At 40.5% G+C, this 19965-nt stretch overlaps 1 protein-coding gene across 1 annotated transcript in view; it reads left to right on the top strand.

The window, feature by feature from the left end:
* The first annotated feature begins 1250 nt into the window (after positions 1 to 1250).
* LOC139740470 (dymeclin-like) overlaps positions 1251 to 19965 on the top strand; it is a 23450-nt gene continuing 4735 nt past the window's right edge. Inside the window, exons 1-11 of the mRNA XM_071651065.1 lie at positions 1251 to 1786; positions 3936 to 4029; positions 9376 to 9642; positions 10682 to 10807; positions 11224 to 11357; positions 13530 to 13718; positions 14478 to 14662; positions 15381 to 15506; positions 16160 to 16273; positions 17726 to 17820; positions 19177 to 19294. Coding sequence (XP_071507166.1) covers positions 1594 to 1786; positions 3936 to 4029; positions 9376 to 9642; positions 10682 to 10807; positions 11224 to 11357; positions 13530 to 13718; positions 14478 to 14662; positions 15381 to 15506; positions 16160 to 16273; positions 17726 to 17820; positions 19177 to 19294 — 1641 coding nt within the window. The 5' untranslated portion in view covers positions 1251 to 1593. The remainder of the gene's footprint in view (positions 1787 to 3935; positions 4030 to 9375; positions 9643 to 10681; positions 10808 to 11223; positions 11358 to 13529; positions 13719 to 14477; positions 14663 to 15380; positions 15507 to 16159; positions 16274 to 17725; positions 17821 to 19176; positions 19295 to 19965) is intronic.

Here is a 19965-nt window from a genome sequence, read left to right as displayed (position 1 = left end):
ATCCAAATTGAAGTTCGTCCGGTATATTCTGTGTTGTGAGCTGTTTTTCGGGGTTCGGTTTTATGCACTGTTCCAGGAGCTTGCCCAGGACAGAGGTAAGTGTGATTCCACGGTAGTTTTTAGGGTCCATTACAAGTGTATGTCCTTGCCTTTCCCTTTGTGAAAGGGGAGGATGGTGCCTTCCTTGAGGGACTGTGGGCAAAGTCCACATCTGATGATGGTATTTAACTAGACACAAGTAACAGTAGTCTCCGTGCACCCATCCCCAGGTTTTTGAGGTGTTCTGGACTGATGTTATCCGGGCCACCTGCCCTTCCGGTCTTTTATCGGTTGATTGCTTTGTTGAGATCACGTGAGATGAGCTGACAGACCCTCTTGTTCAAGGGTTTCGGATAACTGTTATCAGGTTGGATGACTGTACTATCAGCCTGGGTGGGTATTGATGCAGAATCAGGAGCTAGATCTGAGAAGTATTTGTGCCATCCCATTAGCACATCCCCATTGGAGTATGTAATGCCGGCATGCAAGAGTGAGGTGGTCTCTCCTTCGTCTTTGTTCCGTTTGATCAGTCGGTAGAACAAGGCTTGGTTTGAAGATGATGCTGCTTCAAACTTTTTCATAAGTGAGTTCTTCTGCCATGCTCTAGCTTGGCGATGACTGCCCGGAAGTTCTTTTTCTGATTGATGTGGTTGTCATAGAGGGACCCTTCTTTCTCACCACTGCTCCTTTGCCATGCCTTCCAGGCTCTGTCAATATGAGCCACTACCACAGTACTACTACTAGTACTAGGTGTCATCAGTGACATCAGCTGGCATCACGTCCAGGCATGACTAACTAAGTGACGTGTCTGTGTGGTGTGGACACAGATTAATTTGCTTCCAAGGAGGATTGAAATTTTTTACAAGATGGCATATATTTACCATATTTTGGTTTCAATAGGCCCCTGTCCAGTTGGCCCCTACTAAGCCTGGTGTTGGACAGTATCCAAGAAAAGAAGGGTGTTCCAGTCTTTGATGGTCCGTGGCCAGAAACTATTAAGGAGGTATGCTTGGGTTGTACACTGTCTGTGTAGAGAGGTGTAAATCTATTTAGTATTGAGCGGTCTGCTTTTATGATAAAGGGTGGCATGTATTTAATAGGCCCACAACGAGTTTGATCTATTAAAGCAGAATTTGCTCCTTGTTTGCTAATATCAGTGTACAGATCTATATAATGGTACATTGGCAATGTGTTGTAATGTTTATCTGTAACATTAGAGGTCTGTAATGGCTTTATTCAGACCTGTAATATTAATGATGCAATGTATAAAAATTTACTGCAGTGTAAATGGATTACTGACACTGTTTCTGTCTGCCTCTACACAGCAGGTCAAATCGTCCAGCATGGATTTCACCACAGCGCAATTCATCACCTAACTCCATTCAGCACTACTCTGTTTCCTTGTTGTAAAAGCATCTTGTTTGTTAAAGGAATGTTCAGGAAGATATATTAGCGCAGTGGATAAACCTTTGGATCAACTTGTACAAACAACTTCTTAGAAATCCAGTTTATAGAGACTTGCTGCTACCCGCAGCTAACATAATAACGAGAGTGATGGGTGGAGCCGGGAGCAGTCTGAGCGAGCTGGCGGAGAACGAGTTCCTCCGTCGGTTTGTAGGCAAGGAGCCCATCGATGACTCGGATCCGTTCTGGGAGCAACTTCTGTCATTCTCCTTCAAAATTCCGCAGTCGACTGCAGATGCCAGGCTCATCGTAGAATCGTCACAGATGCTGTGCAAAACTCTCTGTAAGTAGAGCACCAAGTTGCCTCTTTTGACTAATTGAAACATACTGTATATGCTGTTATTTTTGCGTACAGATACTTTTGCGAATGACGAGGTCATAGACTTTTTCGCGAGATGTTGTTTTCGCGAATCGACGCCGACGCTTACGATAATGCTCTATTAACAAAGCGCGTGGAGACAATTTCGCGTGCTGTTGAATTCGCGATCCAACTGTGATGCGTGAAATTCGCAAAAATAAGAGCTTAAATACAGTAGTATTCGACTATGCCTGTGGTGGTTGTTTTGCAGATTTTTCACTTTTAGTCTAGGTTGCCGTCATATGCCACTGAAATCATAATCCCTCAAGTTCTGGTTGTGCCAAATAAACTCATTGATTTGTAGATTTTAAACTGAAAAATCAAAACAAAATATGCTCAGTGTTGAATGTCAGTATTGTTCCATGAAGTCAAACAGTTTAAATCTCCATGCACCCTATGCTTTCATAAAGGCATCTTTGAGTTTGAAGAAAACTTACTATTAATTTCCTATAGCTGGTTTTGCACAAAGCAAAGAGAAAGATTTACTTGTGGGAAATGCAAGCGATTCATAACAAATGTTTTGGCAAATTTAGATGATGGCATTCCAATCCTGTGGAGATCTTTTATAGCTGTAGTCTTTGTGAATTATTACAAAAGAAAATCATAATTGCCCTGCATATTTCACGCAAAACATATTTTGCTTGAAATGGGTTTATTCGTGGTTTGTTTGGTACTTTGTGTTTAAAAAGCATCTGGTAACTTATAAATGACTGTGATGGCATTCAAATTTACTGCAATTAAGATGATGTTTTCATATGCTTGGGTAGAAAAGTTATTTTCAAAGAAAGGTTTGTTTTACATGATGTTTGTTTTAACCAGTTGAGGACGAGTCCCGAGTATACTCGGGCAAGTGTCTATGGGAAATGCGTGTTGTAGCAATATCAAACCGTCCTCAACGGGTTAAGAGACACCCTTTTTTTGTGGGGGGGGGGGGGGGGGGGGGTGGGAGGGGGTTATTTGTACATTAAGTGTACACAAAATGACCAAAGTATCATTCATCTTGAATTTGTGTAAAGGACCTTACTTGATTTTGTATGAAAGAATTGATGACATATCCTCACTTATCTTGTTCAGAATTGCAGTGAAAATGTACAGCTCTTGAGAATGTGAGAAACTAGGGATATATCTCATGCTCTCAACAAAGGCATCTTTCGCATGCAAGTGATGTCATACATGTACGGTAGTCAAGTGATGCAGACAGTTAATTGCAGGTGTCCAAAGAAGGATGACCAGGTGGTGATCTCATTTATGGTCTGAAAATTCTGTTCATGAGTCCAGTGGTCAAGTGGAACTTTAACCCGTTGAGGATGGGCTGATTTTGCTACAACACGCATTTCTCATAGACACTTGATGAGTATACTCGGGACTCATCCTGAACGGGTTTGATAAAGGGATGGTACAATTTTGGTTGAGATGGGGTTTCAGGTTTCCAATGTTTTTTGATGACTTTTTTTTCAGATAGTGAGAAACCTCATTATGAATATGAAAGAGCATATAATTCGAAGAGAAATTCACAGTTTATTTGATGAAAATTGGTTTTGAAATGGCTGAGATATCAAAAACAAAGCAATCCTAATAAAATGTGGGACCCACCTTTGATTAGGGATTGCTTTGTTTTACTTTCTTTTTGGATATATCTCAGCCATTTCAAAACCGATTTTCATCAAATGAACTTTGAATTTCTCGTTGCATTGTAGACTTCTTAACATTTCATAAAGTGGTTACTTAATATCTTGCAAATAGTTAAATGCTAAATTCTCACCTCAACCAATACTACACCATCCCTTTAAGCTGCATTGACATGCAATCAAGTCTTTTGGGGATACATCTGATTTTTATGCTATTCGTCTTCTTTTTTTGGTCACCAAGTATATGAATCAGTCAATGTTACATTAAAACCACCAGCACCTTACTTCTCTGAATATTTTTGTAAAATGGTAGTCACGATACTGAAGATAATGATGATGCTGATGATATGAATGTCAGCAGTGATGTTGATGATAATAAATAGCGGTATGATGTGTAATACATGCGTGCATAATTAATCATCTCATGCCTGATGACCTGTTTTCAGCACATAACAACCTGCATTCGGGAAACTTGTGTGCGCTTGTTCGAGTGTTCATAAAGAGAGCCCTGCAGCTGAAGGTCTCGGCACAGAATGAAGAGTGAGTATGATCTGTGAATGCTTTGAACTGTAGCATGCCACTTTAATTTTACTAGATAGGGACCCCCCCACCCCCCTAAAGAAGAAGAAGAACAACAAAATGAAACACAAACTAAAGGAACAGAGCAACCACATATGAATTGATTTTACTTAAGATGTTATGACCTCATTTTCTAGTTCATGGGGGACCTTGAACTAACACCACTTGATGTGATCACTAGAGTGAAGACTGTATTCCCCTTCCACATTTTGAATAATCACACCATAGATCACTTTCTTTGCTAGTCCTACATGTATGTTGTTGTTATTTTTAGCTATCCAAGCAAATCCAAAGAAAATAGAATAATTACCTAGTTTAACAAGGTAGAGCTCTAATCCCAAACTTTGGTCTAGCTACCATCCAAGCTCAAATGTAAAAGGTATCCTGTGCATTAAGATTGGTAGCAATCACACCAGCTTCCACAGGGGAAGATATTGATGTGTCTAGCAGATTATTGCATGGTCTCTTTGTGGTGTAATGGTATTTTATTTTATTGGTGTTTTGTTTACTGAGTGTTTGTTAACCCATTCCATACGGGAACCTGGTGGCCTAATTATTAAGTCTATGGGGATTTAAGAATTCATCCCGTCACACTAGAGCATATCCAGCCAAGGGATGCCCAACCAAGTAAAAAATGTGAAGATTCGTTAACATCCGTTGCCAATATAGAATGGTTTGTAACATGTTTGATATTCTTTGTATTCATTAGTATTTGCAAACTGTTCTAGTATTAGCAACAGATGTGAACTTACATACGTATCTTCAAATTGTCAATTTTGTTGGGCATGCATTGGCTCAATACGTTCTAGTGTGATGGGGCCTTTACAAAGTAATGGGCGTTTTATAATCCTAGAATGTTTTTGCATCTGCTGGGGTTAAAAGAAGAGCAAGGAGCTAGAAAATATACTCACTGTGAATCGAAAGTAGTATGTGCTTTCTATGACAAGTCGTCGGGCCTTCCACTTGTGTTTACTAACAAGGGTAATTCCTAGAAAATATTTTAGTAATGTGGAGCTCACATTTATGACATGATCAAATCTGCCGTTTCTCCCCTCTCTGTCAGTCGAACGAAAGCTCTTGGAAAGAGAACACGGTAAAGTTTACAGAGGATGATACAAAAATTGCATTTGAATTGCATCTTCATTATAAAGTTTCTACAAATTGTTCTCTTTGTTTGTTGTGTTTGTGTAGCTGCAGCATTTTGCTGTTATGCGAAAGATACGCCATGTTTGATTCAACATGCTATTAGTTTTTTTTTTCCCTTTTAGGCCACAGTTTTGTTTTTTCAGGTTCAGAAAGATTGTAGATAAATGCAAAAGAGATACAAAAAATATTAAAGTTGGCCATACAAAGTTTGCCATTATGAAAGACTTCTTCTTGCTTGTCATGTAGATATGTCTTCATTACACTTAACAATTTGGTATTATACTTTCATTTTGACAGCCTGCATTTTGGTGTTTTGGAATATGGAAGGAGGAAGGAAATATTCTTGCCTGTAATTTAGAAGAATGAGGTCCTTGATGGCACTTCATTATGCATTGCATTAGAATCAGTGTATCAGCATACATGTATCAATGTATGCCTCAGATAAAAGCATGAAGAGTTTATAATGTTTCAGAATCTTTTGCTCGTTATGGAAATAACACACCATAAAGCCTACATCTGATATGATCACAACCACCACTGTGATATCTAATTTGTTTATATTTTGGAAGTTGTTTGTTTGTGATACAATGTATTTTCAGTTGAATGTTTCACTAATCCTTTTCCCCACATTTATTGAATCGGATATTTGATGATACATTCTAATCTTGAATCCCTTAATTTTTGTATGCAGGATACTGTCCTAAAAATGTTGATGCTTAAAGTTCACATAAGAAGCCGATCGCCAAAAACTGGACTGTTTGTGTTTTTGAAAGGCTTATTAACCATACTTTCCTATCTCACATCTTTCAAACCCCTAAAAAGGTTGGTTTTTGAGGAATATGCGTTCAAATTTCGTCAAAATATCGAAGCCTTATTCCCCGTTGAGTCAAGACCCCTAGATTATGATGTCACGTAAGGGTATTCCCTCTTATGTCCACGCAAATGCAGTGCTGTCAAAGCTTTAAAATTGCGTCATATCGCTCTCTTATGATGGATTTTATGTTCTAATTTGTTTAAGAATTATTAGAAAAAAATGTTCTAGTGAACGATTTTTTGATACATCACATAATATTCAGAAAATTTAGAATTTTGAGAGGACTTTTTTAGTTTTATTTTGGTTGGAAAAATAACGTCCCGCGTAAAAGATTAATCCGCGAGTGATGCGACTCTGTACGTGCCAGCGCGCGGTACGGTGCGGACGCCAGATGCTGCCAGCAAAGAGCTACCTCTGTGTGTGTGTGTCACTACGTGTGTGTGTGTATGTGTTGTGTATGATGTGCATATCGAGGCAGGAAACTGGGCTGGTGTCGCTTGCGATAGCTCCTATAGGCCTACAACACGCATCACAGCATAGCACGCACCCTGTACTGTACATATCGGATACAGTCACGCTCACAAATCACGTACGTCTTGCAAAACAACCAGACTAAATTTCTGTCTACTATTATTAGTTTACTTGTGGATTGGTTATGATCTTATCGTTGTTCATTTATATGGCATTTATATTTCGAAAGTGCACTCGCGATGCTCGAGTCACTGGCACTATAAAGCCGAGAAGTCGGTTGTGAATACAATCATGTCCGCTTAGCCAAAGTGCGAACGTAACCATGCTCGCCATGCCGGCTGCCCTGGCTTGCAATCGCGATGCTCTCTCGTCCGCTCGGCTCCCCGAATTTTACCGGCGGGGCTGCCTAGCTGCTGCTAGCTAGCTGCGCCTGCATACATACGCGGGGTTCGTACGTGTTGTAGGGCGCTCAATACGGTACATGTGAATCGAATGTAAACTGAATACCGAGCACGTACGTACGCACGCAGCGCACACAGGGTATGACAACACATAGGGGGAGTGGCTTCTGCGCTTGTTACGCGTATTTTCTAACCGCTGTACGCTCATTATCTGATCGCTGGAGATCCACACGCGAATGCAGCTTTTCGGCGTTGTTTGCAAACATGATTTGGGTCACATTTTCATGCGTGCTCGTAAAAAAATGGGGTGATATTGCTGTGATTTCAAAGTTAAATTTCTCAAGATAGAAACATCATTTCGCCATGAAATTTGAAATATGTCTTAATGAATATGTCTAAAATCGAGACGAGGAGCATCCCCGTCGTTTGCCATTCCATCTCCATCGAAAGGCAGCGGCTCATAGGGTTGCGGCACCCGTGGCCCTGCCGCTGCTTCCCCGGCTGGATTGACGTCGACAGCACCTTGCTCTCCCACTTCTCCATCGTCCTCTCCCCAGCTTACATCTTCCCAACTTCCATCGTCCTCGTCTATATTCTCGTCCCCTTCTCTGCTTTTGTCGCTTCATTCCTCTTCACTAACGTACTCCTCAAAGTCCATAAAAAGATCACTCTGATAACTCACTGTTCTCGGCCATTTTCGGAAGGAGTGAAAGCTCAAAATTGATCGACGCGAAATTTCGAAACGAACCGCTATGAAAAAGTTACGATGATACAAATGTGAACCGCACGTACGTACGTACAATGCATACGATACGAGCTGCGAGGTGATACGTCATACCGACCGACGGCCGACCGGATCTACTTTCGCACCAAAACTATGAGGAGAAAATTGTGATAATTGTGTGAAATTTGGGCTTGTTGCAGATCATAGTAATACAAAATAATTGTTTGAGAAGAAGCAGTTCATGATAATACTATTAAGTGTAGACAAACAGTAAAGAGTTGGTGTCAAAAGTATAAATAGCAGAGATTTCAGACTTTGAAAAAAAATTGACAGAAATTCTTTCCCGATGCCAAATGCTTTTCTACAGAGCATCCGGGGCCCGTGGCTCTAACTACCCTGGCGTGACGTCACAACTTTTGGAGTCCCGTACTGTGGCTGGTTTTCGAGGGGGAGGGAGGGGGATGTTTGGGACTTGCAAATAGCGGATATCTAGATGCTTGCGGGGATTTGAGCCAAACTTTTTGCATAATTGGTCAATTACCAACATATATTTCATCTACAAACGAATTTTACGAACATTTATTCCCTTCATATAGGATCTTTAAGAGGGATTCTACTGATTTTTCATCAGCACAATCATCTTTCTTTCCTTCCTGAATTTCTTTTCCTCGCTGCCATGCCAAAGCTTAAAAATCTAGTTTTTATTACCACATTCATATGGTGCATTGATACTTTAAATTCTGCAAGGTTATTAGCCTGCATGTCATGTGTGTATGGCTTAGACACAATTGTACCTCATGTGTATACAGTTACACTGCATACTGTCTGAGAAAATGGAAGACCCTCCAATAAAGATAGCATGAAATTCTATATGAACAACTGTATACTGGCTTTTTAACCCCTATGCTCAAGATTTGAATTCCAGCAAAGGGTTAACATTGTTGACTGTTGCCCTCGACTATTGGTATATCTCACATGAAATTACAATGTTTTCTATTCTTTTTTTAGTGCCTCTACTCCAGAGGTACCTCGAGCATATTGTTCCTGATTTGACTGTCCATCCTTTAGCATGTCAATCAGTTGTTAATGTTATCTTTATTACTGTTAGGCAAAAGCATCAATTAGCCACCTGCTGAGGGCCTGAAGTGTGATAAGGCTTGTAGTTTGCAAGACTTGGAGAAGCAAGAGATAGAAGAGTAAAGAACGGTCAAATACCAAAAGTCAGTACGATACACAGTCTTCAAGAGACCAGGGTTTTGTATTTTGAGGCATAACCTTTGATTTTACAATCCTAAGTGTCATCATTGCTTAAGAGAATATTTGTAATGAAAGGGTGAATCAGTCAAACCAATACCATCAGCAGAACAGTCAAGAGGATTTGGAGGCAGCTTCAAACAGAATGTTGGTGTTGGTAGAGTGATTTTGTCCATTTCTGTAATATTTGAAATGAAAAACTTTTTCAAGCTGTTGGATGTATTTTCAGCTTTGAAAGATTTGGCAAACATATCCCTGAGTGCTACAGGGTTCTTTAGCTCTTGCCAAACCATTATTCTCAGTGTTCTTTCATCTAGTTCTTGTTCGAGAGCAGTGATTCATCAGCACATTTTTTTTTTTTTAAATCCCTCTTCCTTGTTTTGCACAAAGTTATCTTGCTTGATTCTGTTCATGCTGGCATTGACTAGTCAGCCAGAAGAGCACCAAACAGGATGCTGACAGTCTCTAGCCTCTCGAATTTTTTGCCACACCCACAGTCACGTCTTCACCTGGCAGACGTACAACGCCCTCTTCATCATCCGCCGCAGCCTGAAGTACTTCCTGGAGATGCTGTCGGAGGGGCGCATCCTGCAGCAGCTGTCCGTGGTGGTGAGGACACGGCCGGTGGCCACGGTCCTGGACCTGGACCTCGACGGCCCCGGGATGGAGAATGGGGAGGCGGGGGCCGACGGAGAAGGGGAGGAGACGCTGCTGGAGAGGTTCATCCAGACACTGGTCCAGCTCCTAGTGGAGGTCCCTGTCCTGTGAGTCCATGCCCACCCCCTCCCATTTTCTTCCAACTCCAGGCAGGAACCAGATGAACCGAATGTTAAATGCTATTTCTCTTCCCAAGGGAGACAAACGCCATATGGCGAAGCATGGCTCATTTTTTACAATAACACACTTAGCATCTTCAGTCAGGGAATGAAATCAATTTTGCTGTTGTTATTGTTTTGTTTTGTTTTGTTTTGCGTTGGTTTCTGAAGTTCCATATTTCATAGCCAACATGAATACGATAGATAATCACAGAGACTGTGGAACATGCACACCCATATGTTTAACGTATATAATGGGAATGGGGAGGGGGCTCAGATGAAGGAAGGAAACTAATATTGATCACAACATAATATATCTCAGGGATGTTGATACCAGCAGATTTCTAGACACTGCTGACAGCTGTTCCTCAGTTTGCCAGCAAAGTATTCCTCCATGCTCACGCAGAGAAAGATGGATTTACCAAGTCTGCGGATTGATCCTACTGTGGTCACAATCATTTGCGTAACGAAGAAAAATTGAAAAGAGTCACGTGGAGTTGAGGGGCTAAAAAGTGATAAATCATGCTGCAGTGGTTTTTGCAGAAAAATGGTTAGGCCGTGTGGTACATGATATACAGTGTTGTCTAATCTTCACATCTGTGTAACAACATAAGCAAGTGATGATGACCACAAACAGTGCTTTTGTTTCAGTTTCATTCTATTTCATAGCAGTAGGAGTAAGTTGTGCATACTGATTTATGAGATCTGAAGGTGATGCAGACCTCCCAGGTCAGTTCACAATACAGCATACACAGCAAATGAGGCCAAAACCACTTCATCTATTTTAAACAATATTTCGTGACATAATGTATAGATTTACCAATATAGTCATTTCCTGGCTTTGATGTAAGTCTTGAATAGTAAAGATAAAGCATATATGCATGTGTTCTGTGGATTCTCATAGTTACATAGAATGAGATGAAATTTGATGTGAGCGTAGATCAAGCTAATGCATTATTTTCCTTACGTTGGGTTATGTATGCCACAGAAACTTCACCTACGTCATTCATCTGGAAGCCATGAACACGCTTCTGGTGCTGCTCTCCGTCCAGATGTACATGCCGAGGATCTCGCACAAAAGCCTCGTCACAGAGTACATCATGCATGGCAAGTGGTAAGGAGATGCTCGTTGAATGCATTTACAACCACTTCAAGCTTTCAGATAGAAGTTAGAGCTAATGTATCATGTGATAACTCACTTCTGTCCGTAAGTCATTAATTTTGTAGTTCAGTAGAAAGAATACTGCGGAATTTTAACTCTTCTTTCACAGAATTGCCGACCTTGTAGTAAACATGTTATGATTTCAAATTGATTTTCATTATGTGAAATTTACCTCACTGATAAAGTCGAGCAAAGATCCCAACTCACTAAACTCAGTGTCAGTGACGTACCGGTATAAGACCTTTGCTTTGTATTGAATGCATCCAAAAGGAGTGCTTCTTTTTAGTTGTGGAGGACCCCCTCCCCTTTACCGTAATCGAGACATTGTAGATCTGAATACACTGGAATCTCTGTTCAATTTTGTCCAGTGCGAGTGATGCCCACATACTGGTCAAGATTCTCCTTGACCAGTTCATCAAGCGGGAGGAATGTCCACTAGAGCTCCTGAAGGACTCCGCCAAGCCAGCCAGTTTTCTCTACGGGATCTCGGCAGCCATTGCAGGTGGGTCAAGCGAAGTCGGCTTGAAACTCTCACCCCTGAGATGCCCACCAGATCTCTGCAAAATCAGCTATGCACATTCTTGTAGTGCTTTCTCAACAGAGAGTAGATGATAGAATAATGCCCCCCCCCCTTCACACAGACAAGAATTCAAATGTTCTAATGCAGGTATCCACCCAACTCTAAAATTGTCAAAAAGTCAAATTGCTTGTCAAGCTTTCTTCCTATTAACCCTAACTAGGCCGGGGAGTGGGGGGGGCTCTGAGGCCCCCCCCCCCCTCGACGTTCTGTGCGATGTATCACTATCACGAAAAGCTATCGCCGCGATGTTTCGTGACTTTTTTCTTTCGAGTCTCCTGCATCTTTTGACACCAAATTTGCAATGCCTGGGTTCGCGGTTCCAAAGTTGCGCATAAATATGTGCATGCATGTCAGACCAAAAATTGCTCAAAAACGTGAATTCGAGTACAATTTCAAAGCAAACTGTGCTTACAGGCAAATTTTATAAAAGCATGATTATTTTGGGGTTTCATTGTTTAAATTCAATTAATAACATATTTTCCTGTTCGGAACAATGTTGCGGGCAAATTTCATCGAAAAAACAACCAAAAACATAAAGTCCAAAAAACAACGAAATACATGAGAAATTAAAAAAACATTAAAATACTTAATACATTTTTCCCATGGCACAATTTTTTTTTCTCTTACATTTGCTAAGGACACTAAAAAGAATATTTATGCAAAAAATGTACCTGTTTTGAGGTTTATTTAGTGATTTATACCAAATTGTCTGATTTCATGCATCATTATGCAAAATCATAATTTTTTGAAAAATTAACTTCATGGTACTTCAGTTTACGTCATAGGCAATGTGTGTGCCAATTTTCGTCACGATCGCACGGTCAAGATCTGGAGGGGGGCCTGGGCCTTGATCAAAGCTAGGGGTATTTCAACATAAAGTTTTTAATTTTATCCAGAGAAATTTCCAAGGAATATAGCAGTCGAGGTAGCAGTCATTGTGTAATTTCATTTAGGATTTTAAGGAGTCATAGTTTTTGGGAAAAGTTTTGTTCTACTGGGCAAGATTCTAGCCAAATAGATGTAATCATCCAAACCATGGAATTCATGAAGTCATGCTGTAGTAGGCCAACATTGATGCTACAGTGTATAGGAACCACCTGATGTTTTTCTGCGTTCTCTTCTTGATAGAGTATCTATGTTGATTTATTGTCGTTGATCTGTGGCACACTACTTCAGTGATACTTCATGTACCATAAATCTCTCTTGAAAGCATGACAGGTGAAAACATACTGCAGTCATGCTTTTGGATTTCATATTTTGATTTGTGAATACAGGGTTTAGGGGATTATTACGATTTCATGTGTTGTGCCCAGTGTCTCTGTGTGTGTTTGTGTGTGTGTTTGGGGGGGGGGGGAGGGTAAGGGACATTTTTTGTCATCGTATATGTTAGACCCTTATCATTCAGAATGGACTTTGTTATGAAAATCCACATATTGTTTACTGTATGGATAGCCGAAATGTCTTTGATTCAAATATTGACTTTACACTTTTGCCCACATGATGAAAAAGAAAAATAATGGTCTTGATCCTCCAGCAGATATTCTTAAGTAAATTTCCCGACAGTATCTTGAGATTCTGAAACCTTTGGCAAGTTTGCCCTCAATTAGTTTTAACCCAGGGTAGCATCTTCAGAGTGCCACTGGGTTTCAGGGGTAAGCCTTTATATGTTTCTCCAAAAACAACAACAACCCAAAACAAAAACAAAAACAAAAAGCAAAAGAAGTGTCATGGGCATTAGGCATATTGATCCAGAAGATCAATGGCCCTCTCAACCCAGGTGTATGAATGTGTACCTGGCAACACTAGGATAATAATGATGAGAGGGCCCTCTGGTAGAGCAGTGGCAACACTGAAGACACTACCCTGGATAAAGAAGACCTAATTATTATTATCATTATCATCAGAGTTAGTACAGGAAGACCTGTTTTTCATAGTAGATATTTCTTTCTGTTTTGTCAAAATGCGATACTGTATGCAGCCATGATGGTGAGTGACCACTTCATTTTGTGACTCACTGTTGAAATAGTTCTCCTTGTAAATGGCAGCATGTGTCAATAATTTTTCACAATTTTTTTTTTTTTTTTTTTTTTTCAGCCGGTATCTGGGCCGTGCTTACCCTCGGCTATGGGGGCATGGGCGCCAAGAAGGAGGAGCCGGCCGACCGTGCAATCCTGGCCAATCAGAGCCTCTTGCTGCTCCTGGTCCTGACCAATCACTACACACATGACAGAGGAGTACACAACCCTTACAGGCTGGCACTATGCTCCTTTGCAAACTCACAAGGTGAGAGGTGTCGCTTATGAAGCGCATGAGATTTTTTTTTTTTTAAATCGACAAAACCTTTCCTCCCACTTTCATTAGAACACCATCAGACAACTAATGTATTCTCTCAATTCACTGATTTGCCAATAGTATGCCATATTCAGGTGACAATTGACATATATGCAAAGCCCTTGTTTATATTCATATAAGACAGTCTCATAGTTTGATAAGCAGAAACAGTTTCCCAACTTCCTGTGACGTCAAAATGATCATCTCATTTACATGGAAGTCATTCTCTTAATGATCATGTAAGAAGAGTGGAAGTTTAGCCCAAAATATTCTCTGATAGTTTCCCCAAAGTGTACAGGACCTGTGGATGGCAAATTTGATCGAATAGTTATGGGTGTGAGACATAAATGAGCATTTGTAAATGCAGAAAAGAAACCAACAAGAACAACACGACCACCACAACCCAGGGATCAAGAAACTTGTAATCTGAATAAGAAACCAGAGATATGGCATCTCCTTTGTGTATACCTTAACACAAATCTTAGCATGTGGGACTGGACACCTCTTTGAAGGTCTTGCAAAGAATATTTGTATGACATAGGTGATTATCAGAGTTGTAAAAATGACCATGTTTGACAAAATGTGTTGCATGTTTGTTTTTTGTTTTTCAAATTTTGGTGAAGTTACGTAGGAAAACTTCTATCAAATAATTTTGTAGGCCCCCCTCCGAAAAAAAAATGATAATTTTGACCTTTCACATTTGAACTATAGATGGAGGAATGCCAATGAGTCCATCTGGAACTCTCCCACCATTCAAGCTCAACTCTGCCAACCTGTATGAGACGTTCTGTGACAATCTCCGTGATGACCAGAGCACCCTCCTCCTGTACCTCCTCCTCCACCAGAATGCCAACTTTAGGAATTATGTCTTATCAAGGACAAACATCGATAGACTGGTTAGTCCACGCACCTATCATCTCTTCCGTATCTTCTCAAACAATTTATTTCAGACTTTGATTTTTCAATTCATAATGCAAATAAAAATCATGTGACACTCACATTTATTCTATAACAGAGATGCCAACTCTTACTATTTTGCAGTATTTTGTACTGTTTTTTACCAAAAATACTGAGGGTTTTATGGAAAATACTTTTCCCCCCAGTTTTATCACTCTATATTTTTATTGCAGGAAAGTTAAAAATACTGTTTTTCCACCAAAAGTACACCTTTTCAGCCATCAGAGTACTGGAGTGTTGTTTACAATGTTGTCATCTCTGCTATAAATATTACCTCTTGGTTGGATGTTGTGGAGAGATGACTTGATATTGAAACTTTGCATGGCCCGGAGGGGATTATCCAAATGATTTCAAAACTTGTTCAATTCAATAAAGTGACTGGAGTGGACTTTCATATAACGTGTCATGTAGTATTGTAAATATTTTGAATACCACACATTTAAACGTTGATCATTCATTGAAGTAACTTAACATGTGCTCCCACTAGCAGTTATGATTTGTTGGAGAGAGAATTTATTAAACTCTATAGTCTTGTCAGCTTTGCAGGAAAATTATGATACAAGCGGTTACAATGAGGAGGAATAATATTTCATATTTGTACTGTTAACTCCTGCATCGTCTAAATCAAGATTATCTGTGAACTCCAACCCTCCAAAGGTGATGCCTCTCTTGAAGATCCTCTACAACGCCCAGGAGAGGAACTCGCATCACATCTACATGACCCTCATCATCCTCCTCATTCTCAGCGAGGACGATGCCTTCAACAAGTGCGTCCACGAACTGGTGAGTCAGACAGGGAGGACGCGTGAAGGCGCCCTCTGTAGGTGCCGTGGTGAAATGCTTGCTCCTTTGTATCAAGAGTGGACTATCTTTTTTTTCCTCAGAGAGAAAGATAATACATGTATGTCCACTCTCAATTTTCAAAGGCATCGCTTACCTCCTAGATTTTCTTCATATATACAGTCAATCTTGCCTAAATCGAATCTATTTGGACTGAAGAAATAGCTTCGACATAGAGAAAATTAAACTTATGAAGAATTAAAATCAATAGAATATAAAGAGACGAGGACTTAGAAAGATCTTCAACTTAGGCGATTATTCAACTTATCCAAGGTCGACTTAAGCAAGGTCGACTGTACATGTATATATATAATATTTGTGAAATTGTTTGTGTAGATTCAGTCCATTAAGATGTGAGGATATGCTGTGAAAAACTTGGATAGTGTAGATACTTATTATTCTTTCATAATCGTAGTAATGTCGATGTGGCATTCTGTACAGCTGTAGAATTGTGCTTAGCTTTTCCCCCATGTGTCGAGTGCACTGTCTCCCACAAATAGAGTCCATGGACTATTCACTCAAATTTTGCTGTCGTATGAATGATAGGGGGTGAAGTCTTATAGCCATTCATGTGTTCATTTTACTCCCTACCGCAGAATATCAAACAGGTGCCGTGGTATACGGACCGGACGATCTCTGAGATCACGCTGGGCGGTCTCATCGTCCTGGTTGTCATCAGGACCATTCAGTACAACATGACCAGAATGAGAGTGAGTATCGGTGGCATGGCTCCCCTCTATGAAATGTGAGGGCGCTTCAGGGATGAAATAAATTGTTGGAAGTATGAAAGAGATTGCTACTTTGTGTGCATCTGGGCAGTGATTTGTGTTGAAATTATGAAATTCATGATGTAGCAGATGATGGATTTCTGAAACAGACAACCCTGGTGTGAGCAGCCTTCAATTAAAACTTCATTTTTATGGAAGGTGTACATTTCTACAAACAGAGCAATAGATTTGTATGTTAACCCTAACTAGGCCGGGGGGGGGGGGGCCTCGGAGGCCCCCCCCCCCCCCGACGTTCCGCGCGATGTATCGCAATCGCAAAAAGCTATCGCCGCGACGTTTCATGACTATTTCTTTCGAGTCTCCCGCATCTTTTGACACCAAACTTGCGACGCCCGGGCGCGCGGTTCCGAAGTAACGCATAAATATGTACATGCATGTCAGACCAAAAATTGCTCAAAAACGTTAATTCGTGTACAATTTCAATGCAAACTGTGCTTACAGGCAAATTTCATAAAAGCATGATTATTTTGGTGTTTTATTGATTAAAATCAATGAATAACATATTTTCTTGTTCGGAGCGATGTCGCGGACAAATTTCATCGAAAAAACAATGGAAAACATAAATTCGAAAAAACAAAGAAATACATAAGAAATTAAAAAAAAACAATAAAATACTTAAGAATTTTTTCTGATATCACAATTTTTTTTAATTACATTTGCTAAGGACACTAAAAAGAATATTTACACAAAAAATGTGCCTGTTTTGAGCTTCATTTTGTGATTTATACCAAATAGTCTGATTTTATGCATCATCTTGCATAAATTAGCATAATTTAGCATAAATGATGATTTTTTGAAAAAATGACTTCATGGCATTTTAGATTACATTATAGGCAATGTGTGTGCCAATTTTCGTCGCGATCGCGCGGTCGACGGCCGAGATCTGGAGGGGGGGCCTGGGAGGCCCCCCCCCCCCCCCCCCCCCCCCCCCCCCCCCCCCCCCCCGCTCTATCAACTACCTAAATAGCCCGGCCTAGTTAGGGTTAAATCAGACCTAAAGTGACAGAAGTTATGGAATGTTAGAATTTCATATGTTGAAGAATGAATCAAACAAACCATGATAAGCAGTCCTAATCACGTGTCCTCACTTGACAGAGCTGATGATATTATCATTTCGCAGCTCTTGCATAAGGTTGTATGTACACTTGTAAAAGTATTGTGAAAATTGAATTCTGAAGTGATAAGTTCACCGTGCTGTTCATTTGATTTTACTCTTTCTGTCAATATGTGACTTGCATTTTGAGTGGAGTATCTCTTTAAGTGGAGATAGACAATATTCAGTGTCAACACCATGTGACTCATTTAGCCAATGACGGGCTTAGAAATGATTGTGTTGACTGTCTCACTCCAACCTGTCTCTCTCTCTCCTTACAGGACAAGTATCTCCATACCAATTGTCTGGCTGCCCTGGCCAACATGTCCTCGCAGTTTCATTCTCTGCATCCGTATGTCACTCAAAGGATAGTAAGGTGAGACAGACTTTATTTCCTCCATTGCTCCGTTGGGCCTTGCTGGCTAGGACCAACCCTCCCCTCCCCCCCCCCCCCCCCCCCCCCCAAAAAAAAAGGATGCTTTGTCTGGGGTCTACTGGGATAAGTGCTTCGTGGTGAAATCAATTCGTGTCCACTGAGACTTTACAGAGACTGAATTTGATGTCATAGAGGAACAAACACCCAGTTTTCAATTTGTTTTGATTTTTGTTTCGCCTTGGTGATACTTCTCCTTATTTGGATAACTAGGGAGAACTTGGTAGGTTTGTCATATTTTTGTTTTTCAGAATATTGTTTGTCTTGTCAGCAATCTATATATGTGACCCTGCACCTCAAAACAAACAAAAAGTCGCCAGACATGAATTTTTAGTTAAGGCCTTATTCTGAAAGGGCAGACTTTAAGCTTTAAAATGATGTATAACTCAAATCAAATGGACTCTCCTAACCTACCTAAATATTGGAAAGAAAGCACAAACTCAGGAAAAGTGTGAACTGAGAAAAGAGGCTCTGAAGTACAGTGTCTATTCAAATGCTTAATCTTTACCAAACCTTGCTGGCTGTGCGATGAATGGGACAAAAAACAGGAAGTAAACCACGGAGTAACAACAATGAAGGGATTATCAGATTTAACTGAAATTAAGCATGCCTCATTAACACATTCTGTCCATAATTAATACCAACTTTCAAAGCAGTAGCACTATCCTTTCAAAAGTTATTAGAGTTGAAAGTGAAGAGTGTGGACAAGGTTTTTCAGAAATGAAAAAGGGATTCTAAAGACACACCTAATCACACTATTCTACCAAAAATGTTCAAGATAAACTGCTAAAAAACACACTTTCCTGCCCGTTTTATGATACCAAATTTTAGCATGATGTAAAAGAAGACCCGCTCTTTCAGAAAATATGAAAAAGTCAAGTTCGGCTAGGTTGACCCATTTCACTTATTTTCAGTCCTCACGCAAAATCAGTGTGTGCGACTTTATGTTCGTTTTGAGGTGCACGGTCACATATACAGCATGCAAATCAGCTATTGACTTGTTTATTCGTTTTACACAAATTTTCTGTCAGGATTTCTTGTATCTAATTCCAGACCAAAATCACATGCCATGCAGGTAACAATAAAAATGCAACAGCGAACTCATCGTGACTAGAAAGTATTGATAAAGAGTAAATGAATTCTGATAAACTTTATAGCAATAATGCAAGAAGGGGTGAGCATCGCTGCACAAGTCTACAATAGTGTGAGATGTAAGTGTAATTTGGGCAGGGTGTGTCTGTGTCCATTATTTGGATGTCAAGCTTTTACATGTTTGTCTCTTTGATCTCTTGTGTTCAGCCTGTTTGAGCTGCTCATCAAGAAACACGACAAGATAGTGGAGCAGCTGAGACTCCTGTCTGCTGTAGAGCCAAACGGTGACATTGCCCAGGGAGGGGAGCTGGAACATGATGACCTGGTGAGTACAATCCATAAGGGGGGGAGTTGTTTCCTGAATGCAATGCCTATTTTTTCACCAGGTTCCCTGCGGCCATGGCTGCTCCGTTTGCCCGAAACGTAGTGTGCCATGGGTTGTTGAGATGTTTTCCGTTATATTTCCCTCCATATCCTAGTCTTGTTTGTTCCAGTCTTCGCTCTAGTGACAATGTAGCTATCAGATGCTGTTCTCATGGTGTCTGGTCAGGCTAGACTATACATATTTTCCATGGCATCCCATATTACAGACCGCCTTCAAAGTTTTGTTATGGCCTTCTACATGCTGTTTCATTTTGTTGCGTTCACCCCATTTTAATACAGCCCACTAGGTTTCTCATCAGCACCGTGATTGCCGTCGCAAATTTTTTGATGGGTTAAAAATCTGGCAAGGCATCCATGGCAATCACAACCTGTTACAATTGCCTATCCCGTCCCCTCGCATTGTCTCATGTCCATCCTGTTTTGTCCACAGTGGCCCAAAACGTGATTTGCCGTGGCCACTTTGGCACATGGTGTAAATGTAGCATCAAGGAAGCATTACCCCAAACATAATGGGGAAAGGGGGGAGTTACCCTGTCATCAACCAACAATATTTGGGGGGGGGGGGGGGGGAGGAGCTGGAGAGGGGGTGTTACCTCAGTATGAATAAAGAGA

This window comes from Diadema antillarum, unplaced genomic scaffold (assembly GCF_040938485.1).
Source record: "Diadema antillarum isolate AM-2024a unplaced genomic scaffold, OU_Dant_1.0 seq00000855_RagTag, whole genome shotgun sequence".
Lineage (NCBI taxonomy): Eukaryota > Metazoa > Echinodermata > Echinoidea > Diadematoida > Diadematidae > Diadema > Diadema antillarum.
This window is presented reverse-complemented; position numbering and strand designations above follow the sequence as displayed.